The sequence below is a fragment of the Mixophyes fleayi genome, chromosome 9 (genome assembly GCF_038048845.1).
Source record: "Mixophyes fleayi isolate aMixFle1 chromosome 9, aMixFle1.hap1, whole genome shotgun sequence".
In the NCBI taxonomy this organism is placed as follows: Eukaryota; Metazoa; Chordata; class Amphibia; order Anura; family Limnodynastidae; genus Mixophyes; species Mixophyes fleayi.
In genome coordinates, this window is record NC_134410.1 from 47,748,275 (window position 1) to 47,775,351 (window position 27,077).

At 39.2% G+C, this 27,077-nt stretch overlaps 1 protein-coding gene across 1 annotated transcript in view; it reads left to right on the forward strand.

Annotated features, from left to right (window-relative positions):
• The window catches only part of LOC142100617 (uncharacterized), a 48,634-nt gene extending 30,125 nt beyond the window's left edge, over nt 1–18,509 (forward strand). The window contains exons 9-18 of the mRNA XM_075184286.1: nt 283–408; nt 2,110–2,220; nt 3,939–4,055; nt 4,972–5,113; nt 5,252–5,304; nt 10,081–10,276; nt 12,440–12,476; nt 12,931–13,112; nt 13,551–13,663; nt 14,940–18,509. Of these exons, the coding sequence (XP_075040387.1) occupies nt 283–408; nt 2,110–2,220; nt 3,939–4,055; nt 4,972–5,113; nt 5,252–5,304; nt 10,081–10,276; nt 12,440–12,476; nt 12,931–13,112; nt 13,551–13,663; nt 14,940–14,987 (1,125 nt within the window). The 3' untranslated portion in view covers nt 14,988–18,509. The remainder of the gene's footprint in view (nt 1–282; nt 409–2,109; nt 2,221–3,938; nt 4,056–4,971; nt 5,114–5,251; nt 5,305–10,080; nt 10,277–12,439; nt 12,477–12,930; nt 13,113–13,550; nt 13,664–14,939) is intronic.
• Nucleotides 18,510–27,077: the final 8,568 nt, after the last annotated feature.

Sequence of the window (27,077 nt, forward strand, 5' to 3'; positions counted from 1 at the left end):
TGAGTGCTTCCTTCCCACCAAGTTCAAAATATTGGGATAATTTACTGAAAACTTTGCCTACAGAAAAATTGCTGTTTTTCCCCAAAATCTGATTGGACAGGATAGAGAAGAATATGAATCCTACCGTACTTCAAATGGATTATTAATTATAATCACGTGAAATCTTGAGCGACTTGTAGCAGCAATGCAGTAATATATTGAAGATTTAAGATTTACATTTAAAAAACTATCTAACCTGAAATCATTTCTTGCAAGTAACAGTCACTTTTCCTGTCACATTAGAATCGGGCAGAAAAAGAACATGAGTATGAGATCTGTGTGAGTAAAGAGGATGACGGGGATAATACAGTCTGGCTTATTAAAAGAAGTGAAGAAGACTTTAGTTTGATCTATGACATAATATGCAAGGTAAGCTTTTCGCTCTTTTTCTGTACCACTCACGGAGCAATGTAGATTTTTCTTGGGGGATAACACCTTTGTCTTTTTGACAAGACCGGGCATCACAGTGAGAATATCGTGCCAGCGCGGTCTGTCAGTCACTGGGCCAATTAAACAACCATGGCCCACTCTGTTATTAAATGCCACCCGGTAGCCAGATCTGTTATTGCTGTGTGTCCAGAGAGAGATGGGGGAGGCAGCTCACAGGAAGTGTGAAACAACTGTGTACCCTGTGACATAAAAAAAGAGTGGAAGGGGTTAAAAACAGGAGGGTCAGGATCTTATCTAAAATCAGGAGGTGGACTCTGCCTGTTTGCTAACTATCTGTTCCAGCAACTCTTCAACTCAGACTGAGTGGCACCATCACTGCAGGTGGAAGACCACTGATGTCATGCTCTACTTCTACCCCTGTTACCATCCAAACTCTTCACACCTCCAATCACAAGGGGACAATGAGTGTGGGGGGGGTTGAGCCAGGGAGGTGGCCAGGATCGGGTGTCTTTTGAGAAGAGACAAAAAGGGATGTCGGGGAGGGAGAGGGGTTGCTGGAGAATCTTGGAAGAGCAGGGACTTGGACTGATATAGAGTAGCTTTATTTTATTAGAGCCAGAAAGTATTGCTATAGCAGGAGCTCCTTCAGACAGAGCGGAGTGCACCTCTAGGACTGATTCTGTCACCACTCCGTAGAGAGACACTGGTAGATTCTGGGAAATTAGTGAGCCTGCATTGGCAGGGAGACTTATACCCAGGGTCCCATCAAGCTGGTGGAGAGTTGGCCAAGCGGCTGGGATCAACAAGATACACTGACCCAACTTACGGATCAGAACTCCTGGCCCACTTGGATTGTCAGCTCTGGACTTTATTACCGGGTGTTTGTGCCTGCTAGGGCTCTGTGCTGGGAGGTAACTTGCTGGGGACTTTGTTGAGTTTTTATTTCCAGTGGTGATTTTCTGACACTTGTTATATTTTTGGGGTGGGAACACGTTTCACCTTGGGGAGCACTGTTGTATTTAGAGAGGACCAGGTATCTAAAGAACTATGATTCCAACCCTGGTGTCCTCACAATCTTTTTCACAAAGATGTAATACTAAGTAAAAAAAATCTCTTTTCAGTGGGAGTTCCTCCACTGTTATAATTTGACTACTTGGTAAAGAACAGGTTATTGCTGTCTGTAGGGGGTAGACAGGGCAATGAGAACCTCCTCTCAGATGGCACTATCCTAGCGGCTGCAGAGACATAGTTCACACCTTGCCTGGTGGCCCACAACATGCACCACTGCCACCATCATTGAGCAGTCACTGGTCACTCAGTGCAGGAACAAGCATAGTGAATAACTGCATCACAGGGTGGGAGAGAGTGTCAGCAACGCCCCTTTAAATGCAAATACTCATAACTGTTGTACAATATAGATGAGAATTGTCAGAGAATACATTTGCATTAAAAGAATAGAAGGACATCATTGCTGCCTACTGACTACAGATACAGAAGGCAATCTGTTCTCATTCCCTGTCATGCCCCATCCCAAATACACAAATACAAAAGCAGGAAATGCATAATACTAAATTAACCAATTTGAATTACAGTGGTTGGAGTACCTACGGCCAATCAAATAAATAAAGCCTGCTATGTAAGAGGTTTAAAGTGTGTGAAATCTTTTTTTTGATCTTTCAGAAACATGAAGATTCCAATGTATTTAAAACATCAAAGACTGCAGAAGAACCAGCAAGGATCGGCAGCCATTTCTTCCAGACAATTAATACAACCCCCGAGAAATTTATAGAAGTGAGTAAATTCAAATAAAAAAAAACAACTATCATGGCATGCAGGTGTGTGTCTATGGTCAAAGTCCAATATAGGCAACCTGTGGCTCTACAGCTGTTGGCCTCGTCAGCCGGACACATATATCATCATCATTATTTATTTTTATAGCCCCACTAATTCCGCAGCGCTGTACAGAGAACTCACTCACATCAGTCCCTGCCCCATTGGAGCTTACAGTCTAAATTCCCTAACACACACACTCACACAGGCAGACAGAGAGAGAGACTAGGGTCAATTTGATAGCAGCCAATTAACCTACCAGTATGTTTTTGGCGTGTGGGAGGAAAATGGAGCACATGGAGAAAACCTACGCAAACACAGAGAGAACATACAAACACCACACAGAAAAGGCCATGGTTGGGAATCCAACTCATGACCCCAGTGCTAACCAATAAGCCACCCTGCTGCCCTACATGCCTATATAGCATGCTGAGACTACTACACAGGTCGTTCAAGCCAAGGCTAGGAAAAGAAACACAGGTTTTTTTTTAATACACTACCCCTGATGAAGTGGTTCCAGAAAATATATTTGATAATACAGTGCTTCATATAGTCTCATAAGGCTTTTAAGAAAATAATTCAATGCCACAAACTAACATCTGAATGCCATTGCTTAATATCATTCATTTACATATTGGCGTTGATTATTATTAGTGAAATGCACCAGGTTGGGATGAGAACTATTTCTCCAGGAAGGGTCCTCCTACAAATATACTGCTAAGTACCAAGTTATAGATACTTTTACAGCTAAACAACAAATAACTAGTGGCCATGGCTGGTAGTGTGATATTCGGTTGAAGACGGAATACAATTAATTATAATGATCTACCCATAGGGGGGAATTCAATTGGTCTCGTTACTGCCAAAAGTAATGCAGCCTGCACACTATTACCGATATTATGGTAATAGTGCGCATTAGTCCCGTTAATACGGTAATAGTGGGCATTATTACCGTTAATACGGTAATCTTTAATGTTGGTTTTTGCTCGCAGCTCAGGGAGCCATGAGCAGAAATCAGGGTTAAAATTACTGTATGAAAAATAATTAACGCCACGTTGAACAGGGCCAAATTGAATTTACCCCATAGAGATAAAGCTTTAGCTAATAAGCAGCTATTTTAATAGGTGATTGTGATTATCTAGTTTTATATTTTGCATTTAGGATGTTTTTTGCATTATATTTTGTCTTTCGTCTTGAAATCCAGCTTATTATTAGGGCTCCCATAAATATTATATGTGTTTTCAATAACTATTTTACATATTTATTTATATTAGATACTACAGATAAGGGGGTATATTTACTAAACGGCGGGTTTGAAAAAGTGGAGATGTTGCCTATAGCAACCAATCAGATTCTAGCTATCATTTATTTAGTGCATTCTACAAAATGAAAGCTAGAATCTGATTGGTTGCTATAGGCAACATCTCCACTTCTTCAAACCCGCCATTTAGTAAATCTAGTCTTAGGTGTTTTTTCTTAATTAAGACTAAATACTCAATAGTTAGCTCTATGGCTTTTTTATGTATTTCTTTTCCTCTTTTGAGCCACTTATTGATACCTCTTAACCACAGACTATTCTATATCCTTTACACTTGTTGCTTGTGTTTCAAAATGGCAAGATATCACCATTTCATTGCACGGTGACCGTAATGACTATTATAACGGTCTTGCTTCCTCAGACACTGGTGGACCTCATCAGAACACAACAGGAGCCAGCAGCTGCGTTCTTCTTGTCACCATTTAAGTTTCATGAGGAGGAAAGAGAACTGTTAGATGAAGATTTCCCAGGCAACAATGTAAGTGACTGGGTTGGTGAATGGTTTATCATTGTATTACACATTAATAGCTAAATCATAGTTTCACTCAGAAGTCACTCTTTGGTTTGGTGGGTCCTTAGAAACAATTAACCCAGATATCTTATAAAAATCTAGTAACAGGCCCCTCCAGCTAGTTAGTGTTCTATTCTTCCCTTCCTCCAGGCTGGGGGGACCACTGAAGAAATATGAACTCCGTAAGGGAGTTTCCAATATGCAGAGCTTCGCGCAGTTGAGCGCACTGGTGGGGCTGCTCCCAACCATGTCAATCCCCCAACATAATTATATTTGAAACTCATTGCTCGGGACTATCAAATTTGATTTGACCTTTAATAAACTATTGTTGAACAATCTGCAATATTTTAAATATACTGTTAGTTGCAAAAAAAAAAAAAAAAGAATATAGAAATTTGACGTTCCCTATGAGAAAATAGACATCTGGAAAAATGAAAAGAGAAGTAACTGTATTGGAAAGTTAGATTGTAACCCAAAAATTGCTACTTATACAGTACAAAATAATAGGGCACAGTTGAGATCAGAGTAGTTGCTGTTAATGTCAGGGCTGAGAATAAGACTAAGGGTTAGAATTGGCAGTAGTATTAGTTTAAGGATTGTTGGATTGCGGGTGAATTTTAGTGTAGATGGGAAGTCGGTGGTTTCCATAATGCAGTGACTGGATTAGAGAGAGAGTATGTGGCCCAGCATACATTTGGTACTCTCGCCTGCACATAGACTTTTGCAGTTTGTGGGCTTTTGTAAATCTCACTTTGGAGTTACCAATTTGATTATTGGTTAAATGTCATTTGCTTACAACTCATTTCTATCATCATCATCAGCTATTTATATAGCGCCACTAATTCCACAGCGCTGCCTTTTATTAAAAAAAAATAACTCACAGGAGGAGCTTACTGTGAAGTCCGACACAGAAGATAAATCCAGTGCAGAAGATATTGACACAAGAAGTCATTCGGAGGGCTCTAATGAAAGCGATGGCTACAGAAGGTTTAAAATCCGAAAGACAAAGAAAAGATACAACAAACGTATGTAGTTTCATAGGTGATTGAAATTAAAAATATATGACACCAAAGAAACAACGTATATATCATTTAAATTAGGTTTTTGGTGCAAATAAATAGAATTAAAAATGAATGAACTAACTCTTCATATTTCAATCATAGTTAAAAACACTTCTGACAATAAGCTTGAAGACAATGTTGCTGAAATAAATGAGGTACGTTAAATGTCCTTTCAAATATGGTGATGTAAAATACATTTTTTTTCCTAATTAGCAAGTCTTCCTCTGCCAGATAAGTCGGTGATGGGCAACTTGACAAACTTCAAGGGCCATGTGCGCGGCCCTCCAATCTTCAAAAGGGCCGCACATTACCCTTAATAACAAAAATTAGCCTCCAAGCGATCTCAACACCCCCACAACACTCATCCCAAATGCCCCTCACTATCTCCAAAATCCCACCACACACCATTCAGACTTCCACTTGACACAAAATGCCCCCACAAGCACTTAGAACCACACTTGCCATAAAATGCCCACATATACTCCCACATGTACCCCACATGCCACTCAGACTTCTGCACATGCTCCTCAAATGTCATTTAGACCACCCCACATGTCTCTAAGACCTCCCCACAAAGCCCCCTAAAGCACCACAAATGTCACTCACACATCCCCCAAATGCCACTCAAAAATTCCCCACATATATAAAAATATAAAAAATACTTACCTTTAATCTTGCTTTATAAGAATAAGTCAGAGCAAGGCACGGGACTGGGGGCAACGGGCGAAGAATCACTGGGCTGCTGGTGGCACGCGGATAGCATTTTGCCCACCACTGATTTAAATAGTCAGCTACCTCTTTTCAAGTAGCAGTAAAAGAAAATGTCTTCCCCCTATTGCCGTAAGTTTTATAATAAATTATGGCCTGTAAATGTCTAAAGGAAAAAAAAAAATTGTATCATTGCTATTTTTATTAACATTTTTTATAGAATGCCACCATATACCGAAGCACTTTACAATTGGGAACAGACATAGTAATAAAATGATACTGGTATTACATTTAGGGAGCTAAGAGGGCCCTGCTTGCCATCTATAGGGTAATGGGAGTTTGATACATGAGGTTAAGTGTTACATATTGCATATTGATCCAGGCAGATTACAAAGGTAGAAAGTGCTATGATCCAGTCACACAGCAATGTTAGTCAGAGTGTCAGGGGTCAGAGAGTTGATTCAGTGTAGAAAGAACACATGCAAGCCTTGTGTGAATTGTGTAATGGGTGGCAATAGGGTACCCTAGGGAGGTTAAGAGGGTGGTTGAGGAATTTGATAAGCTTTCCTGTAGAGGTCGGTTTTCAGAGAACGCTTGAAGGTTTGAAGACTAGAGGAAAGTCTTATTGTGCGAGGAAGCAAAAAAATGTCCTCTAACCGGGAATGGGAGCAGGTAATGAGTTTAGATGAGAGACACAGATCTTGTGCAGAATTGAGGTGTCAAGTTGGGAGCTATTTTGAGACACGTGAGAAGATGTATGTAGTGCAGTTTTGTTAATGTCCTTGTGTGTTAGTAGAAGTATGTTATATTTGATTCAGTAAACAACAAGCAACCAATGTAGAGAAAGAGCAGAGCAGCAGTGGAAGAACAATTTGCACGGAAAATTAGTCTAGCAGCAGCTTGCAAAATAAATTGTAGGTGTGAGCCTGATTTGGGGAAGACCAGTAAGGATGGTACTGCAAGAGTCAATACGGGAGATGATGGTCTGAATTAAAGTTTTTGCAGTGTCTTGTGCAAGATATGTGTATATTTGGAAATATTTTTTAGATGTATGTAACAGGATTTAGATATAGATTGAAAGTGGGCAACAAGGCAACAAGCTTGAGGAGTTGGATTTACTGTCATGTTGTCATCAGAAATAGAAATGTCAGGTAGGTAACTTCTGTTGGCTGCTGGGAATATTATTAACTCTGTTTTTGAAAGATTGAATTTCAGTTGGCAAGAGGACATCCAACATGAAATTGTAGAAAGATAGTAATGTGGGCAAACACAGATGGTGAAAGATATGGAGAGAACAGATACATTTTGATATCATCCTCATATAGATATTGAAATCCAAAGAAGCTTATTAGTGAGAAGTGGTAATTTGTGAGGGTATAGGATCAAGAAGACAGGTAGCAGAGTAGGAAGATAAGAGAGTAGATAATTCATCTTTATTTGAGGGATCAAATGAATTGAAGGTGAGAGAGGGTGCAGGGGAGTAAGTGAGCTGGTTGTTTATCGAGAATGAAGATACAATTTAATGTCAGATCTTATCAATCTTGTTCTTGAAGTAGGAAGCAACATCTTGTGCACTGATAGGATAAGAGATTTAAACATGTTAATAAGGCAAAGGGTTTAAAGCCTTAGCAGAGATGAGAGATGGAAATATGTTTTTTTGCCATTGTCCAGAGTATGTTGAAAGTAGTAATAGATAGTATATGTGACAAAATCATTAGCAGTACGATATTTATGTCAATGACGTTCTGCTTTTTGAGAAGGTTTCTGAAGATGTCGCGTTTCTCTAGTGTGCCATGGCTGACATCTTAGTCGACATGAAAAGTATGGAGCCACTGCTCAAGTCTTTTGCTAGGGTTCAGTGAAAATGTGGTACTGCCATATCAGGGGAGGGGACTATAGAATTGGAGAGAGAAGGTATTTCAGGGAGATGGAAAACGGTTGAAAATTAATGGAGTTAAGATTTTGCGGGTATGAGGAGGCCTATTAGAGTCTGACAGCAGAGAGGTTAAAGTACTGGGGGGAGAGCTGGTATCTCATCAGGTGATGATCCAAGAGAGGGAAAGAACTGTTAAGAAAATCAGAATCTAAGCATAGTCTTGAGAAAACAAGATAAAGGCAATGGCCATCCCGATGAGTAGAGGAGCCAGGCAGAGGGGGCTAAAGAGAGTAGTGGGGAGGCACATGTGGAATGTGGACTATCAATGGGTATGTTGAAATCACCCATAATTATGGTGGAGATGTCAGAGGATAATAAATGTAAAGTTATATGCTGTTAACAGCTAAACCAAAATGTATCATATTAAAGCAGACCATTCATGTTAAACAAAAAACATTGTTGTTCCAAAAAAAATAAAAATATGGTCGCTAAATAGCTATAACTTTTTGGGGACATCTACTTATTGTTTTGAAATGATGTTGGCAATGGACTTAAAAGATTACTTTTAGGGGGAAATCAATTCCGTCCGAGTAACGCGGCGCTAAATCTATTACCATCAATACAGTAATTTTAATCCTGCTTTCTGCCCCCAGCTCCCTGATCAAAAAGCCGGCGTTGAAATTATCGTATTAAGGGTAATTACGTGCACCATTACCGTAACGCTGGCAATCGTGCGCAGGCCACCTTATTTTTTCCAGTAACGCAGCCAATTGAATCCCCCCCTTAGACTTACCCTAACTTCTCTCCCTCTTGCTCCGCTTTGTTGCTTCTCTTAGTCTTCTGACTGAAGGTTGTCATTGAAGCGGCCACTTGAATCAGGTGGAATCCACCTGGCCTGCTTGCATCAAACCTGTGAAAGTGTCCACTTGTAAGCCAACACATGTATGTGTTTGGTAATTGGAATATCCACTTGGCTTCTAATCTAGAAATAAAAGCCAAATACTCTCCTCGTCTCCAAAATTTGTGTATATGTTGAATTCCTGTATTCGTCTGTTATGTCTTTCTAAAAATTATTGGACATGCTATGTGTAGCAAGTCCTTTTCTGATATTCTGAATATGTTTGGATACCCTAATTTAATTTTTTTGTGCTGCCAACATACTGGAGACCATAGCATTTTCACATGCTGGTCTCAAGTTCACCGACACCTGGTAGCAGACAAGAAGGTGGGGTTGGTGACCTCCTTTACTTACTATTCACATTCAAAGTTCTCCAAACTGTCCCATCACTCACCTCTTTTGAGGTAGAGTATATCAAAGTTTTTATTCCTTCTCTCTTTGTGTTACTGTGATCTATCATCAGCCTGGATCATCTCAACAATTCCTTGACTATTTCTCTCCTCATTTCTTATCATCTGACATCCCCACCATCATCTTGGATGATTTAAAAATCACATTTGATTATCACATTTTCCTTCTGCTTAAAAAATACTTTCTAACATCCTCTCGTGGATTCTTGCAGCGGACAGACTCTACTGCTCATTGTGATGGCCACTGTATTGATCTAGTTTGCTTCTGACTTTGTTCAGTTTCTGAGTTCTTTATTATTACTATCCCTCTCCCGACCATCACTTGATCACTTCCAGCCTCTCCTCCACCACTTTAACCTTTTTTAACTCAACTAAGCCTCCTCATAAAAATAAATCTCATTTATTTTTCAACTACTCTCCACCTCTGCATCAGCTTCTTTTCCCAATTTGTCCTAGTCTGGCAGCCCCAGATCTTAGTCACACTTTCGCAAAAGCCCTTGATCAAGTGTTTCAAGCTACTCCTTGTCATCAGTGCGGGCCACAATCTCTGCCAGGGCACACAAAATAAATGTGCTGCCGTCAAAAACCCTTTCACAAAGAAGAACATCATAAGCACTTCTCTTGACTTTACTCAAACATATCGCGGTCTACCACTACAGAAATGCTCTGGACCTGCCAAAAAATATGCTTTCAGTCTCTCATCACTGTTGAGGCTTTTATCCCTAAAATACTTCTTGAATACATTTAAATCTCTTCTTAACCCTCCCACACCAGTTACTTTGCCCAGCATTACTTAACCTAATGTGACAAACTCCTATTTTCCTATAAATTGTAAATTCATTAACAGCGCCCCTCGCCTCTTTATCTGAATACCTAGTTTCCATTTATTACTGTGTTTGTAAAGCACTGTAAAGTATTCTGGTACTATATAAATATATTATAATTAATCTCAATTATATTATTAATACCAAACTAATAATCATGACTACAAATATTTGCATGATTACTCACTACTTGCCTTTTAATCTTCTGTCTATAGGCATTTATAAGTGAGAATGCAGAATCCAGGACAGAATTTCCCAGGACCCAGCCTGAGAAAGGCTTAGATGTCGTAGGCTTCAACATTAAAGAAATGCAAAATCATGTACACAGAAAAACAATAAAGAAGCAGAGAAACAAGCTACAAGACACTTTTCTTGAAGTAATTTATCATTTAGCTGATGAATTATTTGCAGGTACAATTATTTAATTCTTTCTATAAAGGATAAAATTAATTATGTACATTTTCTTTAAATAACAGACCAAATAGTAACATTCTCACATATACATAAAATAGTTTCAGGTATTCCAATAAAACAAAGGTTATTTGCATTTATAGTACGCATCAGCATCATTTATTCATGTAGCGCCACCAATTGTGCAGCGCTGTACAGAGAATGTTTGTCATTCACATCAGTCCCTGTCCCATTGGAGCTTACAATCTAAATTCCCTAACACACAGAAAGACACACACAGTCTAGGGTCCGTTTTTGAAGTCAGGAGCCAATTACCCTACTAGTATGTTTTTGTGTGGTGTGGGAGGAAACCGAAGCACCCGGAGGAAACCCATGCAAACACGGAGAGAACAGACAAACTCAACACATATAAGGCCCTGGTCAGAATTCAAACTCATTACCCCAGTGCTGTGAGGCAGAAGTTGAGTCACTATATTTGCATATGGATATACTGTTTCCTATGCAGAGGGAGCATAGAAAAATTATTGTTTTTACTTACTCACATTGTGGATACGGCCAGGGGTGAAGTACTACATCGCTGGACATCATAGCCTTGATAGTTCCGCCTCTTCACAAGGCATTATGTAAAAAATGCATTTTCTTAAATTGTTCTTTTTAACTATAAACTATGTGTCAAGGCATTCAAACAATGCCTACAACTCCTTAAATAATGATATAAATACTATGATTGTGTTGTAACATATAGAGGTTGGAAAATATTGTAAATAGCATATGCAAACATTTAACTTCACAGCTACTACATGTTTTCATTAGCAAAGTGATCCAGTTGTTATATAATCCCAGTACTCGGTTTCAGCATTCTGTGGATCAGGTAGATAGATTGTCGGATGGGACTGGAAAGGACCCTGTGGTCTTGGTACACACTAGTATCAATGACAAAGTTAGGGGATGATGAAGGTCCTCAAAAATAATTTCAGGAAATAAGGCTGTAGGCTTAAGGCAGGGTAAAGCTGTATTTATTGGAATAGTATCTGTGCCCCATGCTACAGAAGAAAGACAGCAGGAAATTAAGTGACTGAGAAGTTGGTGTAAGAGGAAGGATTTTGGGTTCATGAAGACATGGGGGTAAATGTATCAAATAGTGATTTTTGCAAATTGCCGATATCCAGTGACTTTGCGTGGTAAATCTAATGCGGCAATAGCTTTAAAGGCATGTTTTGCCTTTAAAGCTATTGCTGCTTTAAATTTACCATGCAAAGTAGCCGGATATCGGCGATTTTTGCAAAAATTACTTTTTGATACATTTACCCCTTGGTCTGACTTCTTTATCGCCTTCAGATTACACAGTGGTAATGGGCTCCATCATTGCAGCTTAGAAGGCTGAAGGAAATTTTATAGTAGGAGCTAAGGGGGTGTGAAACTAGGAATAGTGGGTAAAATTGTGTAGCCAGTGAACAGGACTTAGTGAAGAGAAATGGAGGACGGGGGTTATTATAGGTGATAAGGAGATACACAATGTATCTTCTGTATCTTCATCTGTCATAACCATCTGCTGAAGACTGGAGGAAAATGTCTTCACTACCAACCATGGATTGTCACTGTGCGGTTAGTTAGACTGCGAAATTCACTCCAGAGGTAGATAGTAATGGCCGAACCACTGGATGGATCTCACATTGGATTGAACACCTTTCTTACAAGGAACAGCATCACTAGTTATCCTGAGCATATTAACTTGTTTTGATGAATGATCCATGGAATTAATGTGATTGCCATGTCTTTTTTTTTTTTTTAACACTGCAAAGATCTGTGCATATGATCATCACCATCAGCCTGTATCTCTGCATCATAGGTCAAGTATCCACAACATATACGCGGGCTAACAGGCGTAACTACAGAATATGAGCATTAGAATTGTAATATTGACAGAGGTTCAGACAGATATAGACCACCATACTACATACTGTTTTTGGTTTTTGTTCTATATGTTGCATCTGGTATGCCCCCTCACTGTGCATGTTTCCATCTCTTGCATAGCTGGTAGGATTTTTAATACAACTTCACAGATGCCAGACAACAGTATAATGTTAGTGGGATTGAACAATAGCAAGATGCTGGCTGAGTCTGGTATAAATCTAACTGACAATGAAATATTATACATTGTAGGTGGTACGTATACAGTTCGAGGACTGCACAAAATTGGGTAAGTACAGACTTGAATGCCCGCTACGGAGGCATTAATTTAATCCATGTTTGTAGAGCTGTATAAGTTGAATCAAACAGGGGAGGTGCCTCAGTGTCTTCCCTCCCTAGTACCTCCCACACATGCTAGTTCCTGATAATGTGGGTGCAGGACTAGGTGCACAGTGATTATGTCATACACTGACCAATCACAACACCCACCAACAGTTCAGATTGTCAGCAGCCGGAAAGGGGCGTTGTATCATCCAAAATGGATGCGCTGTGGGCGGATCAGAGTGTGGTTAGATCTGTGAGGGGTTTGGATATGGGGGCATGGCCTCCTTTGCATCTATCAGTACTAAATTATATTGTAGACTATAAAAACATATCAATGTCAATTTAGTGTTTTTAGAATGCGTTTGCTTCCCAGACAACAAATTTCATTATCGAGACCACATTTCTTATTTTTCTTTCAGCTTCCTGAATAAAAAGAGTACGGAGATACTGGAGTACATGCCAAACATATATGCAGAGAGGCAGATTGAATGGTACCTAAGTCAAATCAGTGAATTGCTGCTGTCCGAGACTCCTCCACTACTGCTGTCACCAGATGAACTTCAAGCCAAAGCACTAGAGCTCTTAGACGGAAAACTGAAAAGTAAGCCCTGATTTCTCCATTGTTGGTGGTACTACGTACTGTGTAGCTGTACCTTCTGAATGCAGGCCTGAATGTAACCCTCTGATATGCATATGTATGGCCTCTTTCTAGCTACAACCTAATCTGTAACAAGTGTATGGGGTAGAAAACAGATCTGTCTAGCTACAATCACAATATTCTTCATCCATGCATCTTTTTGGTCAATGTATTTCTATAGCAGTAATTTTATGGGGGTAGTGTGAAACAGATCGCCAAAAATGAAATTGTCCTTAAAAATGTGAGTGTATGTGCGAACAACATGCAGATATATAGATAAGTAAGCAATGCGCTACAGACATGACCCAACTTTCTTACATGTAACCCTTTCACATGTTTCCGTTAGTAATTTATGTCCCTGACAACAATCCATTTTAAATTATAAAAATTCAATTTCAACAGGTTCACTTTCAAATACATGTGTCAAATTCTTATTTGGGAAAAGTCTTTTGAAGAATTTAAAAGCATCTCACGAGTCCTTTCAAGATTCAAAGGCAAATAAAGCAACTCTTTTTGTAAGTAACCCCCCCATTCTATATTTACTCACTGTATTCAAATTAAAAACAAAGTTTATTGGTAGCTGCGATAAGGAAATAATAATTCTGACTTGAGGATCAGCTGAATGTGCTTGTGATCACAACATAACATTATATTGTGCATTAACAGAAGAATGGAACCTATTATTCCACTTCACAAATCTACATTTTCACAGACTACCCTTCATTACACTACTGTCTCCTACTACTCTTTTCACAGTGTGTGTGGTGAGGGCGAGGTCAGAGCTACACTTAAGCAAACTAAATCAGTCACCTAGTGCATCAACATTTTGGGGAAGCCTAAAAAACTGAATTTAGTGTTTTTATAGATTGACAATGAGGAAAAGGGGTCTGTGTAATTATTACCTACCTTACTTTGCCCAGTGATGTGGCTGCTCTGCCCTGTCAGTGATGTTGTGCTGCAACATCACCGTCCCAATCGTCCTTTCTTTGATCATTTAAATATGTGACATGGTTCATGGAGGCTACCAACAGATGTTATGTCAAAATGTTCTATATTTGTCTAAACTATTATGACAGATATATAACTTTCTACATACAAGAAGTTATTACAGTCAGACACCAGGAACTCCATTTACAAATGTATAATACTGCCTCTGTAACAAGGTATTAGTAATTTAACAAGATTGCATGATGCTCCTCTTATGGTATCAGGCAGCTTTAAAGGCAAAATTATGGTATTTTTCTTTTGCTTTAAATGTTCAATGTGCCGTGTAGGATATGCTATGAGATGCCTTCTTGGTTATATTTTTAACATTTGAATATTTACTCAGCAAAGTTGAAGTAGATACTGTGATACTGACACCCAGCAGATGACAGACACAAACAATTTCTTGCTTGAATAAATGGTGCCTTTATTGTTCACATCACCAATAAGACAGCATACTTTCATCAGGATGACACCAGGTGACCCTAACTCTGGCTAGACACAGTCCTTCTGCCCGGACACCGGCCAACTAGCTGGCATCAGGTCACACTGCACAATACAGGTTTAAATACAATAAACCCCTCCCTTGAGTTGAACTAATTCATTAGACCCTGTCATCCACCTGTATATGTTCCACCTAGGGATAGCAATAATTTTTGGGTTGCTATGGTTACAGCACAATTCTTGCACACAAACTTGTACACTAGTTTTCATACAGCTTTTGGTAATTAAAATATCTGAGGAACTCCGAGATCTTTTTCACATCTGTGATGTTGATGCCTGTCTGTGTCCATCCTGTGTTTCCAGAGGCTGCTAGAAGACCTTACCAAGATCATCACTGATGGAAGTACATAATACACCCAGACCATCTATTTTCCACTTCATGTGCTGCACTGGACAGATGGATAATGCTATATCCTGTTCCCGATAGAATAAATGCAGTGTTATGTATATAAGGGAATACCGTTAAGGCAGCTATCTCTGTGTCATTACAGTTTACATATCAATGTTTACTTGAAGTTATATGTGAATGGTCCAAATTGCTACTGTTCAATATTTTTATAGAATTGGATGTATACATTTCAGAAACAGATGCTTGTCAAAGAAAATCCACATACAATATAGGCTATAATCACTGACAGCTATTAAAGGCCATGGTTAACTCTCAAATAGCTGCATTTAACATTAATCTAGGGGGGTATATTCACTAAACAGCGTGTTTGAAAAGGTGGAGATGTTGCCTATAGCAACCAATCAGATTCAAGCTTTCATTTTGTAGAATGTGCTAAATAAATGACAGTTCGAATCTGATTGGTTGCTATAGGCAACATCTCTACTTTTTCAACCCCGCAGTCTAGTAATTATACCCCAGGTCTTCCATGTTTCAACCAGTTCTCTGCCTATTCGGATACTTTTTCCCCTGGACCTAGCACCATTTATCTCATGTATCAAACTGTTGTGTGGAACAGTATTGAACACTTTCAACTTAACCCTCATAAAAACTACTTATATATGTTAGGAATGACCTTTCATAAAACCATGCTGACCCTGTGTTATCAGTGTTATTTTTTTCCTACAATATATTTCAGAATTTCATCTCTCTGAATCCTTACATATAAGTACCCACGACAGAAGTCAGGGTCACAGGTCTATAACATACGGGATCTGATTTTGTTCTCTTTGTGAAGATATCCGCTTGTCCTGTGGTAGACAAGTATCATTTAATGGTGTAGACTATTAATACACAACCTATTTTCCATCATTGTTCCTCCTTTTATATTTACAGATGAAAAAAAAAAGATGTAGATCATATTTCTCTTTTTCTTCAATGGTTATTTTTCCTGCTTTATCATTCATTGGGCCAACAAAATTAGGTTTCTTTTTCTTGTTTAAGTATATGAAAAACATTTTGGCATTAGACTTGCAATTTTTAACAATCTGTTTTTCAGCTTCAACCTTTCTTAACCTAATTTCCTTTATTTATATAACATATTTTGCTATATTTTTTGTGTTTCCATAATTACTTACTTCAGTCCTTTCTAGTTTCACCAATTTAAAAGGTCACATTTTCCCCTTAACACTTCCATTATTTATAAACCTTTATCTATATATCACCAAATTGTTACACAGCACTTGATAGAGAATGTTTAATCATTCAACATATTTACCCACACTGTTTGCTTTCTATATCTAAAATTGCAACAGTGTTTATTTCAAATATATATAAAATATAGATTCAGGCAAGCCATGAGATGGATCAGTCTAAAATATACAACAAGCCCTTCTTCTCCGTTATTAAAATGGGCTAAATAGTATATTTCTCAACATTATAATTGGTTCCGTTTATGTATATTCTTAATTGGCTCAGTTAGGTTAATGACCTGTTTTCTTATGATGTTACACGCAACTCAATGAATATATGTCTAACCTGTTGCCTCTTCCCTCGAATTACTATTCTTTTTTTTCTATACACCCTTACCAGGTATAAAATAATAAAATGAAACCAAAAAATTATATATTTGAAATTTCCCATTTGGGTTTTGTGCTTTTACTTAAAAGCACAATTTCTCAGTATCTAAGCTGTAATACGCTACTGATCTCATAAGCCTTTGCTTTTCTAAAATTCACTGTTTTTGTAGCTATATTACAAAATGTTTTAATGAAACCTAAGTGAAATGTTACAATGTTGTGATCACTATTCCCTAAATCTCCCCTTACCTGACCTGTACATTAAATATAATGGGCCTAATTCATCAAAGAACGTAAATGTTGATTTTGTGCCTGAAACCGGACCATACGCAACTAAACGCAGCAGCGTTGAATTCATCTTTGTACACAAAGGACACTTACTACAGCTTACACTTTCAGGGAGGGAACGGGGTGGGGATTGGGCGTTTGCCAGTAGTCAATATACAGTAAGGGTGTACCAAACTTGGGCTTTGGGCATCTTGAAGGTACTTGATTTTCTGTTGTCTCTCTTGCTCCAGCTACAGAGCTAGTCTAAGTCCTGATTGCTAATGACGACAGTCGCGTATGCCTGCTACAACATGTGTGAGCAATCATGAGCAAGTATAAAAATGTTTTATGTTCAGTAGACATTAAGACCACCCTAATACATATATTTCATGGAAATTATTTTTTTCTGTGTGTTCTTATGCAAATTTATATTCCACTTATGCATTGGACGTATCCTGCAGTGTCTTGTGTTGTAGAGGTGAGCAGACCTACACCCGAATTCATCAGCGTACGTATATTAAGATCTGCTCCTTGTTGAATTTGGGTGTGTGTATGCCCGAATTATGTGTTTTAAAACAAACGCAGGTTGCGCTCAGTATGCGTGCCTTGATTAATCAGGCCCTATATCTCTTCTAGGAGATAGTAGAGTCCAACAGAAGCTCCCTCTAGATATCTTCTACCATTTTTAAAAGGTAGTAGTAGTCTTTTATAATAAATCAAAATCATCTTCCTTAGAAGCACCTGGTTCATTGTCCCAATATATATATCTGGATAGGTAAAACCCCATTGAGGAGGACCACATCTATCTTTGCTGCCTGCATTGTGTGTTGCTCGTCCACTGCATTTTCTAAGGGAGGTCTTTACTGACCAAGGGAATAAATAGCCGGCAATTAATAATTGTAAATAATAGTTATAACTTCTACACATAACAGATTTGAGGTCTTTCAAGACTAAGGAGACATTGCAAAGAGTATTAAAATTATAGTTTTTATCCTATAATTAAGGAAATATGAAGCCCTGCGTTTTTGTGCATATGTTCAATCATATTGTAATTTAGTTGTACCACTAAAAGTGCAAATGTTAGCCTGACACACCAGCCAGGCAGCTGCTTGTTACAAGAAATAATATTGCAATATATTGTGATAGGTTCAAACATAATTAAATTATATACACACCAGTGTCTTTTATAGGTCTTCTTTATGCATGCAATATGTATTAAAAATTGTTAGAAAAATTTCAGTTTTTATCCATTTTATATTTGTATTTTTTTTTATCCGTTTTTCACCTGTTTCCACAACCTACATGTAAAAGAATCTGATGAAAATTGCAGCATTTGTAAAAGATGGACAGCCAAGTAAAAATAAAAACATGCAGGAGTAAAAACAGACATTAGCTGTTCCATATAATTCACAAGCATCAGATAATTGAAAGAAGAATTCTTATGTGTCTAATGTGTGAGGAAGATACACTGAAACCGGAGTTTGTACATTTGCATGAACTATTTAGGATATCACCGAGTTTGTGTTTGTTCAGAAGTGACATTGTTTATGGACTGCTCGTAAAATACAAGAGACACTGTAATATCACATGTCAATATCTATTTTAAATGGTGACTATTTTCTTCAATAAAATAATTATTTGGCCTGGTCTGGTTTTATTACATTTGAGGACAGTTGGAACATACAAGGCCTTTCTTACTAGCAAGAAGAGTATAAGTAGTATTTCTATAAATAAACAAATATACTTAAAATTTAAAATTCCGCAAATATGACACCTGATGTAAAGACAACCCCAGTCGTCCCTTAGTCTTATCAAGTTACGGAAAGCCTTATTGAGGGCTTAACTGGACATAGGAAATAATTAAGCTTATTTTATAGAACGGGGAGCCCAAATAGGAAAAGTAAGTAGCGCTATAATCTGACGTTTCTCCCCATACACAGGAGAAATGCAGCGCACAAAGTGCAATCAATAGATCTAGAACCATCTGAACAGACAGACATCTGTAGGAAAGAGAACACAAGTATGTACTGGAAGAATGATCACATAACAGGATCTTATAGACATCTGCAGTCTAAAGTGCAACATTTATCTTGTTTCCATTATAACTCCCCAATGAATGGATTTAATTCTATATTCTGTATTAAACAAATGGGGGGAGGAAATAATGTGCATAATCTATCAATTTTCTTTAAATATATCCTTATATTTATTTTCTTTATAAATATGCTCTTCCATTATTGAAGAAAACAAAATAATTAGATGATGTATAATTATGGATACAGATGAAGCAATGCAATATCAGGGGAAGGAGAAATACTGTTTTTGGAAACCTGTGAAATTAAATGAAAGATTTCCGAACACAGCGGTTGAAGTTTCGAACATGACTAAAAGATATGTATAAGTGTGCCAATTTCACCACAATTCCTCCAACAATATTTGGATTCTGATGGCCAGATTTTATGCAACTTATCTGGAGTGAGATATAACCTATGAACAATTTTAATCAACATTTCCGAATGATTAATACACTTTGACATCTTGTATATATTTAGAAAGTCTTTTAGAGAGAGGAACAGCTGAATTCCAGGGGGGTCAGCCTCATCACCTCTAAATGCGAGGGGTGTGTTTGTATCCGGTGTCTAACTTGAAGGTATTTGTAAATGTCACAGACAGGAATACCATATTTGAATTGTAGTTGAGAGAAGGGGGAAGAGACCCTGCTTCCAGAAGAACCTGCACTCGCCTAGCTCCCTGCCTATGCCAAAAGTCAAGACGTAGGTCTGGAATTAGTTGGGACAGTGCTATAGTAAAGAGACTAGAGGAAGGGAGATGGTAGTCTGGGAAAAGAGACATCATCTTGTCCCAGGTGGGGTGGTGAGAGAATCTCTGACGCTTCTTAATGTAGGCAGCGGGAGAGGCCTGCTAGGCTTGTCCAGCCATAGGAGATCTATTAATGGGAATGAGGAGAGACTATGTTGTTCAATATCTACCAAAGGTTTTTTTGTAAAGGGGGAGCCTGCCAATCTCTGAGCTGATCCAAAATAGCAGCCTGTTGATATGTTTCCAATTTTTGGATCTAAACATTCGTTCCCTAGAGAGCCTAGACCTCCTGTTATTCCAGATGAAATTAAAGGTAATGCATAATTATGACATAATAACAATACCTGAACTCTGCAAAAGTATGGAAAAATATCAATTTGCTATATGGCACAACATTTAGGTCAGTAGCCTTTGTAATGTAGTTGAATATAATAAAAAACAACAGTTAGCGTCTAAGTCCACTCACTCTCCACTCAGCTATGTTTTACTGCAAATACATGGAATTTTGAATTACACGTAACTTGAACTTGCCACACCCCACACCTGTAAAGGCAGATTTTTGAGTCAAGCGCAAAAGAAATTGACTCACCCGAAATGGCAATTGTCTAGTTCAAGCTCTGCTACCTGATTCATTTCAAGAACCTATATCATAGCAGACTTTCTCTTGTTTATAACATAGGAATTTCATAATAATATGAAATTACTTACTAACCTCTCATGTTTTTGGTTATGTTTTCGGACTATGCATAGTTATTTATTCAAGTTCACTGTATGACATGTTTCATGATTATTACATTTATTTATCTTTCACCAATTATATAAACTTAGCTCCCTGGGACCGTTTACTACTTTCGTGTCCACAGCGGCCCTTCATACACCCCCACATATACTCTATCATGCACAGAGTATTACCCTTAGCTTAATCCTTGTGTTGAAATTGTGTTGACTGTTGGCACCGGATATGAGATTGCTTTACCCTCTATTGCATTATAACACTAAGGGGATAAATGTATCAAGCTGCGGGTTTGAAAAAGTGGAGATGTTGCCTATAGCAACCAATCAGATTCAAATAGCTAGAATCTGGTTGGTTGTTTTAGGCAACATCTCCACTTTTTCAAACCTGCAACTTGATAAATTTACCCCTAAAGCTTTTCCTGTTAATTTGAATGGCCCCAAGTCCACAAGGAAACACTCTCTCATATGGGACATGCATTTTTTACAAGACAAATGTCTTGCAGGTAGGTATTCCTCTTTAAAAAGTAGGCAATTGAAATGAACAATCTTTGTACCAGTTGATTGTATACAGAGGTGTGGCTGTTTGCTGCATAAGTTTCCTTCTCCCATAAAATGTTGCTATGCAATCCAGAGGGCAAATATCTAATTATTATTGGTTCCCTTCAGGTAGTCACAGACACCTTAGTTTGTATTTATGTAACAAATAAGGATCAGACTTCCACTTTTTCAAAATTATTAAGATGCATTGGGCAAGTGGAGAAATGAGATCAATCTACTTTGGATGCTTCTTTTCCCTCCAGCTTCCTTCAAAATACTCCAAACATATTGTGTCCCCACTAAAATTCTATATGACACTTGGTGGTATATTTACTAAACTGCGGGTTTGAAAAAGTGGAGATGTTGCCTATAGCAACCAATCAGATTCTAGCTGTCATTTTGTAGAATGCACTAAATAAATGAAATCTAGAATCTGATTGGTTGCTATAGGCAACATCTCCACTTTTCCAAACCCGCAATTTAGTAAATCTAGCCCTTGGTGAGTAATAAACTCTGCTAAAGATTTTACACACTATTGCTTTCCATATCAAATATGTTTCTGAATAGATATGTTGTTTGTAGATTCAGCACTTACAGAAAAATCATAAAAGCACACACTGTCCAGGGCCAACCACTCGGTGGAACATTTTTCAATTGTTGTCACTCACTCTCCACAAAATCCAATACTACTGGCATCTTGACAAATTTCTTCTTAAACAATCTATAATACAAGAGGCTGGTGATGCCATTGAAATATTTTTTCACTTGAATTCGTTGGAAGACACTGTAAGGGTTAAACAGAATTGTGTTTTTTTATGTGGCTGTATACTTTCAACCATGTATACTATACACTATTGATTCTACTTGAATGATGTAACCATGTTGTGCTATGTAAATCATATTGCTACCTTATATTGTCATGGTCAAGAGAAGTAACATCTATGTAACACCCACTTTCCTCTGCTAGAGTGCATTTACCAATCATTGTGTGCCCTGTCTGCAAATGGACTCTTTACCGTGCATTCAGTGTCGCGCAGGGCCTCCACCTTGGTCTAAGTATTGTAGACTCTTTGTGGGGTAGTGTGCTGGAGTTAGGAACACCAGAGAGAGACCAAAGAACCCTCCACCCCCTACACTGAACCTCAGGCACACACAAAGGAAATACTATACTAGGCTGGTCTTTAGAAGCCACACTGGCATTAGTGAGACGGGGACTCAAAGTTTTTTTTGTAGATTGTTTTTATATTAAAAATATATCTCTTTGCTCAAACAATGGTTAAGGGTAACTTGAGAACAATACGGTTGTCACGTTACCGTTGAGCATGTACTTTTTATCCCCATGCCCCCCTAGAGGGTCTGCCCTAGCACACATTATGACTGTGTATTCAGTATGTGTTTCCATTCCTGTAGCATGTCTGTGCTCACCACCATACTGTGTTGGAATATTAGCATTAAGGTTGGTAATATATGAGATTGTGTCATATTATCTATTACACTGTAGGTGATGTATTCGTGTTAGTCTGAGGGCTTCCTATTGTTCACTCATGCCAGAGGAGTAAGTCTATGTGTATTCTAGGTCTGCAGAAACAATACATCAATATTTATATTATCAGTGAAAGATTGATACATACATTTGCGCTCCCCTCTTTGCACATTAGGGTATTCCTCAACTTGAATACACACTTTCAAGTGATAATTTTTCAAGACAAATGAATTATGATCCTTCCCAAAACTCACATATAATGAGACACAAAAACAAAATACAACATAGTGCAATATGTCATATAAAGTATGTAATATAGTCCACCACCACTTGAAAGATTATGTAATCTTGTTTCCATGCTGAACTAATAAAGAGGAAAACACCCTGTGATATCGGTATCCAATAAGCCCCCTCAGGATGTATGCATACAAATACTTGCAAGATGACACGCCTTCTCAAAATTTCTTTAGATGTCCCCCTCATGGATTGCCTTGGTAAAGATATCTCATCCATGTCCAAAGTCATGCATCAAAAAAGAAATAAGAAAATCTAGTGCATTAACCAGATAAAAACTGAAATACAAAAGACTAAAAACATGTTGCAACTCAACTCATAAAAAATCCATTCAACAAAACATATGGATGTACTCATACCAGAAGTCCATGTGTAACAGCATAGATAAAAGTCCACCCGAGAAGAAATATTCCAGTCCGGACACAGCTGCACGAACAAGGCTGCCGATCTAGAGTGTTCACTACCTCCAACGCGTTTCAACCCGATGCTCGGGTTTTTATCAAGGCCTTGATAAAGACCCGGGGTAAAGTCATTTTTTCTGATGAATGCCCTTTCAGATTGTTTGGGGCATCTGGAAAAACGCTTGTCCGGAGAAGAAAAGGTGAGTGCTACCATTAGTCCTGTGTCATTCCAATAGTAAAGCATCCTGAGACCATTCATGTGTGGGGTTGCTTCTCAGCCAAGGGAGTGGGCTCACTCAATTTTGCCTAAAAACACAGCCATGAATAATGAATGGTACCAAAACATCCTCCAAGAGCAACTTCTCCACAGTTTGGTGATAAACAATGCCTTTTCCCAGCATGATGGAGCACCTTGCCATATGACAAAAGTGGCTCGGAGATGAAAACAGAAATTTTGATTCTATGGCCCAGAAACATCCCAGACCTTAATCCCATTGAGAACTTGTGGTCAATCCTCAAGAGGCGGGTGGACAAAAATCCAGAAATTCTGACAAACGCCAAGCATTGATTAGGCAAGAATGGGCGGCCAGCAGTTGGTATGAGGCCCGGAAATTAATTGACAGCATGCCAGGGTGAACTGCAGAGGTCTTTAAAAAGAAGGGTCAACACTGCAAATATTGACTCTTATCATAAAGGTGGTGATGGCAGGAGATAACCGTGGTCAGGAACAGGCCGACGTCCCTAGGCAGAAGCAGGCAGCGGGGTAGAGTTCAGGCAAGGGTCAGGGCCAGCACAAATCAAGGATATCCGAGTCACAAGCAAAGGTCAGGGCCACTCGCAGTAAAGCACAGTCCAGAAAGCGAGCCAAAAGATCATAAACAGAGAAATCAATCCGAAAACTAGAACAGTACACAGGAGCTGGTCAGCAGCCAGAAACTGAACGCTATAACCGGCAGGGAAGCTAATCCCTCCCTGCCATAAATACACAAAAGAGCCAATCACAAAACAGGAGGTACAGCAGGAGGGGAAAAACTCAGGGGGCCAATAATTAATTTAAACAGATTGTGCACGCGCCTGACTTCCCCTCATGCCGGGACGTGGTGATTGTCAATAGAGCGTCCCAACCTTCGCCTTTGCAACGGCCGGGGCAAAACCCGGAGGCGACGTGCTGGTCAGGCAGATGGGGCAGCAAGTTGCCACGGCTAGAGGCACCGCTACGGCTCATAACAGTACTCCCCCTTGAGGAGGGATCGCGGACACCCCAACATTCCGGTTTCCCAGGAAACTTTCTAAAGAACTCCTTGAGGCGTTTGTCACCGTAAAGGCATCTCTGTAAAACCCAAGATTGTCCTTCCGGGCTGTAGCTTTTCAAGTGTACTAGGAACTAGTCTGCCCCTGAACTTTCTTGGAATCCAGAATCTTCTCCACAATGAATTTGTAGCGCCCATCTACTTTGACTGGCCGCGGTTTGTGTGATCTGTGAAAATTTTACTTATTAGAAAAGACAACAGGTTTCACCAGAGAACAATGGAGCGTGTTTGAAACTTTTAAAGATGGAGGTAATTTAAGTCTGAAAGCGACAGGATTAATCTTCTTGATAATAGTAAATGGTCCAATGAACCTGGGTCCCAGTTTCCTACAAGGCTGCCTGAGCTTGATGTTCCGGGTGGAGAGCCAAACTTTATCACAGACTTTAAGGAAGCAAGCTCTACGATGATCCGACAAAGATTGGATCTGAAGGAGGCCTGAAGCAAAGCAGAGTGGACTTTCTTCCCGATAGCTCTGAGCTGTGATGCAGTAGAAGCAATTCTGGAAACACCAGAAGATATAATAGAGGAGGGAGAATTCACCCTGGCATGGAATGAGAATTGTTACAGGCAAATTCAGCCCATGGAAGCAGAGAGGACCAGTTGTCATGAAATGTAAAGATATACAAGAAACTGTTCCAGGGAATGATTAGTTCTTTCCATCTGTCCATTGGATTGCGTATGGTAAGTGGATGACAGGTTAACTCTAATTCCAAGGTGGCTGCAGAAAGATCTCCAAAAGTGGGTGACAAATTGGGAACCACGTTCAGAGACGATGTCCTCAGGAAGACCGTGCAACCTAAAAATATGTTGAACAAACAACAAGCCAGTGTTCAAGCATCAGGTAGTTTAGGTAACGGTACAAAGTGAACCATCCTACTGAAGCAATCCAAGACCACCCATATGGTATTGTGGCCAGATGACCATGGTAGAGCTACAATGGAATTCATCGAGAGGTGTGTCCACGGTTTAACTGGAGTAGGCAAGGGTATCAACTGACCCGAAAGGTGGCTTCTAGAGGAATTGCTTCTGGCGCATTCTTCACAAGAAAGGACATAACACTTAACATCGAAAGACAAGGTGGGCCACCAAACCCAACATGAGAGGATTTCAATGTCCTTAGATATTCCTGGATGTCCAGCAAGTTTGTTTTCATTGCATTCAGCGAGTACCATTTTTCAAGGTCTTGGGTCAACCCAGCATGAATTGAGGAGAATGGAATGATGGGAGGAGGATCAGGAGGCAGAGCATGACAGAACATGAAGCTCCAAGAGAGTGCATTGGCCTTAATGTTCTTAGAGCCTGGTCAAAAGGTAATTAAGAACTTAAAATGGGTAAAAAAAAATAGAGAGCCCATCGGGCTTGTCTAGGATTTAAGGTCTTGGCAGCCTGAATGTGTTTATGGTCCGTGAGGATGATAATTTGATGGGTAGCTCCTTCTAACCAGTGTCGCCACTCCTCCAGAGACCATTTGATGGCTAATAATGCATGGTTGCCTACATCATAATTGATCTCTGTGGCTGAGAATTTTCGAGAGAGATACGCACAAGGATGCAGCCTTTGGTTCCAAGGGTCCCTCTGAGAAAGGATAGCACCGGACTCCACATCTGAAGTATCCACTAAAAACGGGAGCTCCAGGTTTGGATGCCTGAGGAATGGAGCAGATGTAAAAGCATCCTTAACAACTGATAAATATTCCAAAGCTGCTGACGACCAATTAGCTGTATCAGCCCCTTTAAGAGTATGAGCAGTGATAGGTGCCACAAGTACTGAGAATGAGAGGATGAACCTCCGATAATAATTGGCAAAGCCAAGGACTCTGTATGGCTTTCAAATTAGTGAGAAGCACCCAATCCTGGATGCCCGGACCTTACCAGGATCCATTGAGAACCCTCTGGAGGAGATGACATAACCTAAGAAGGTAACACGGGTGACCTCGAATTCACATTTCTTGAGCTTAGCATACAGATGTTGCTGGCGGAGTTTAAGGAGCACCTCACAGACATGCTGACAGTGCTGAACCAAGGACTGCGAGTAGATTAAAATATCGTGCAGGTAAACCACGTCAAATTTACCTAAGAATTCCCACAGAACATCATTAATTAAATCTTTGCACACTGCCAGAGCGTTACAGAGGCTGAATGGCATAACCAAATACTCATAATGCCCTGAATGGGTATTAAAGGCTGTTTTCCACTCATCTCCTTCTCTTATCCGAATCAGGTTGCAGGTGCCCCAACTGTCAATCTTAGAGAAGATGATCGAAGAGTGTAGAATTGAGAGGAAGTGGGTATGTGTTTTTGACTGTAATTTTGTTCAGACCACGAAAGTCAATGCAAGGCCTCAAGCTGCCATCTTTCTTGGCTACAAAGAAACACCCGTCTTCCACCGTAGACTTTAAAGGTCGAATGCACCCTTTCTGAAGATTATCTTCCACATACTTCTCCACTGCCTGAGTTTCAGGAATGGACGGAGCATATAAATGTCCTTTAGGTAACTTCGATCCGGGGATTGCGCAATCATATTCCCGATGAGGAGGAAGAGAGTCCACCTTTTTCTTTAAAAAAACATTACAAAATTTCTGGTAGGAAGCAGGAAGGGATTTCAGACTAGGCTAAAGGACTCGAAGCGG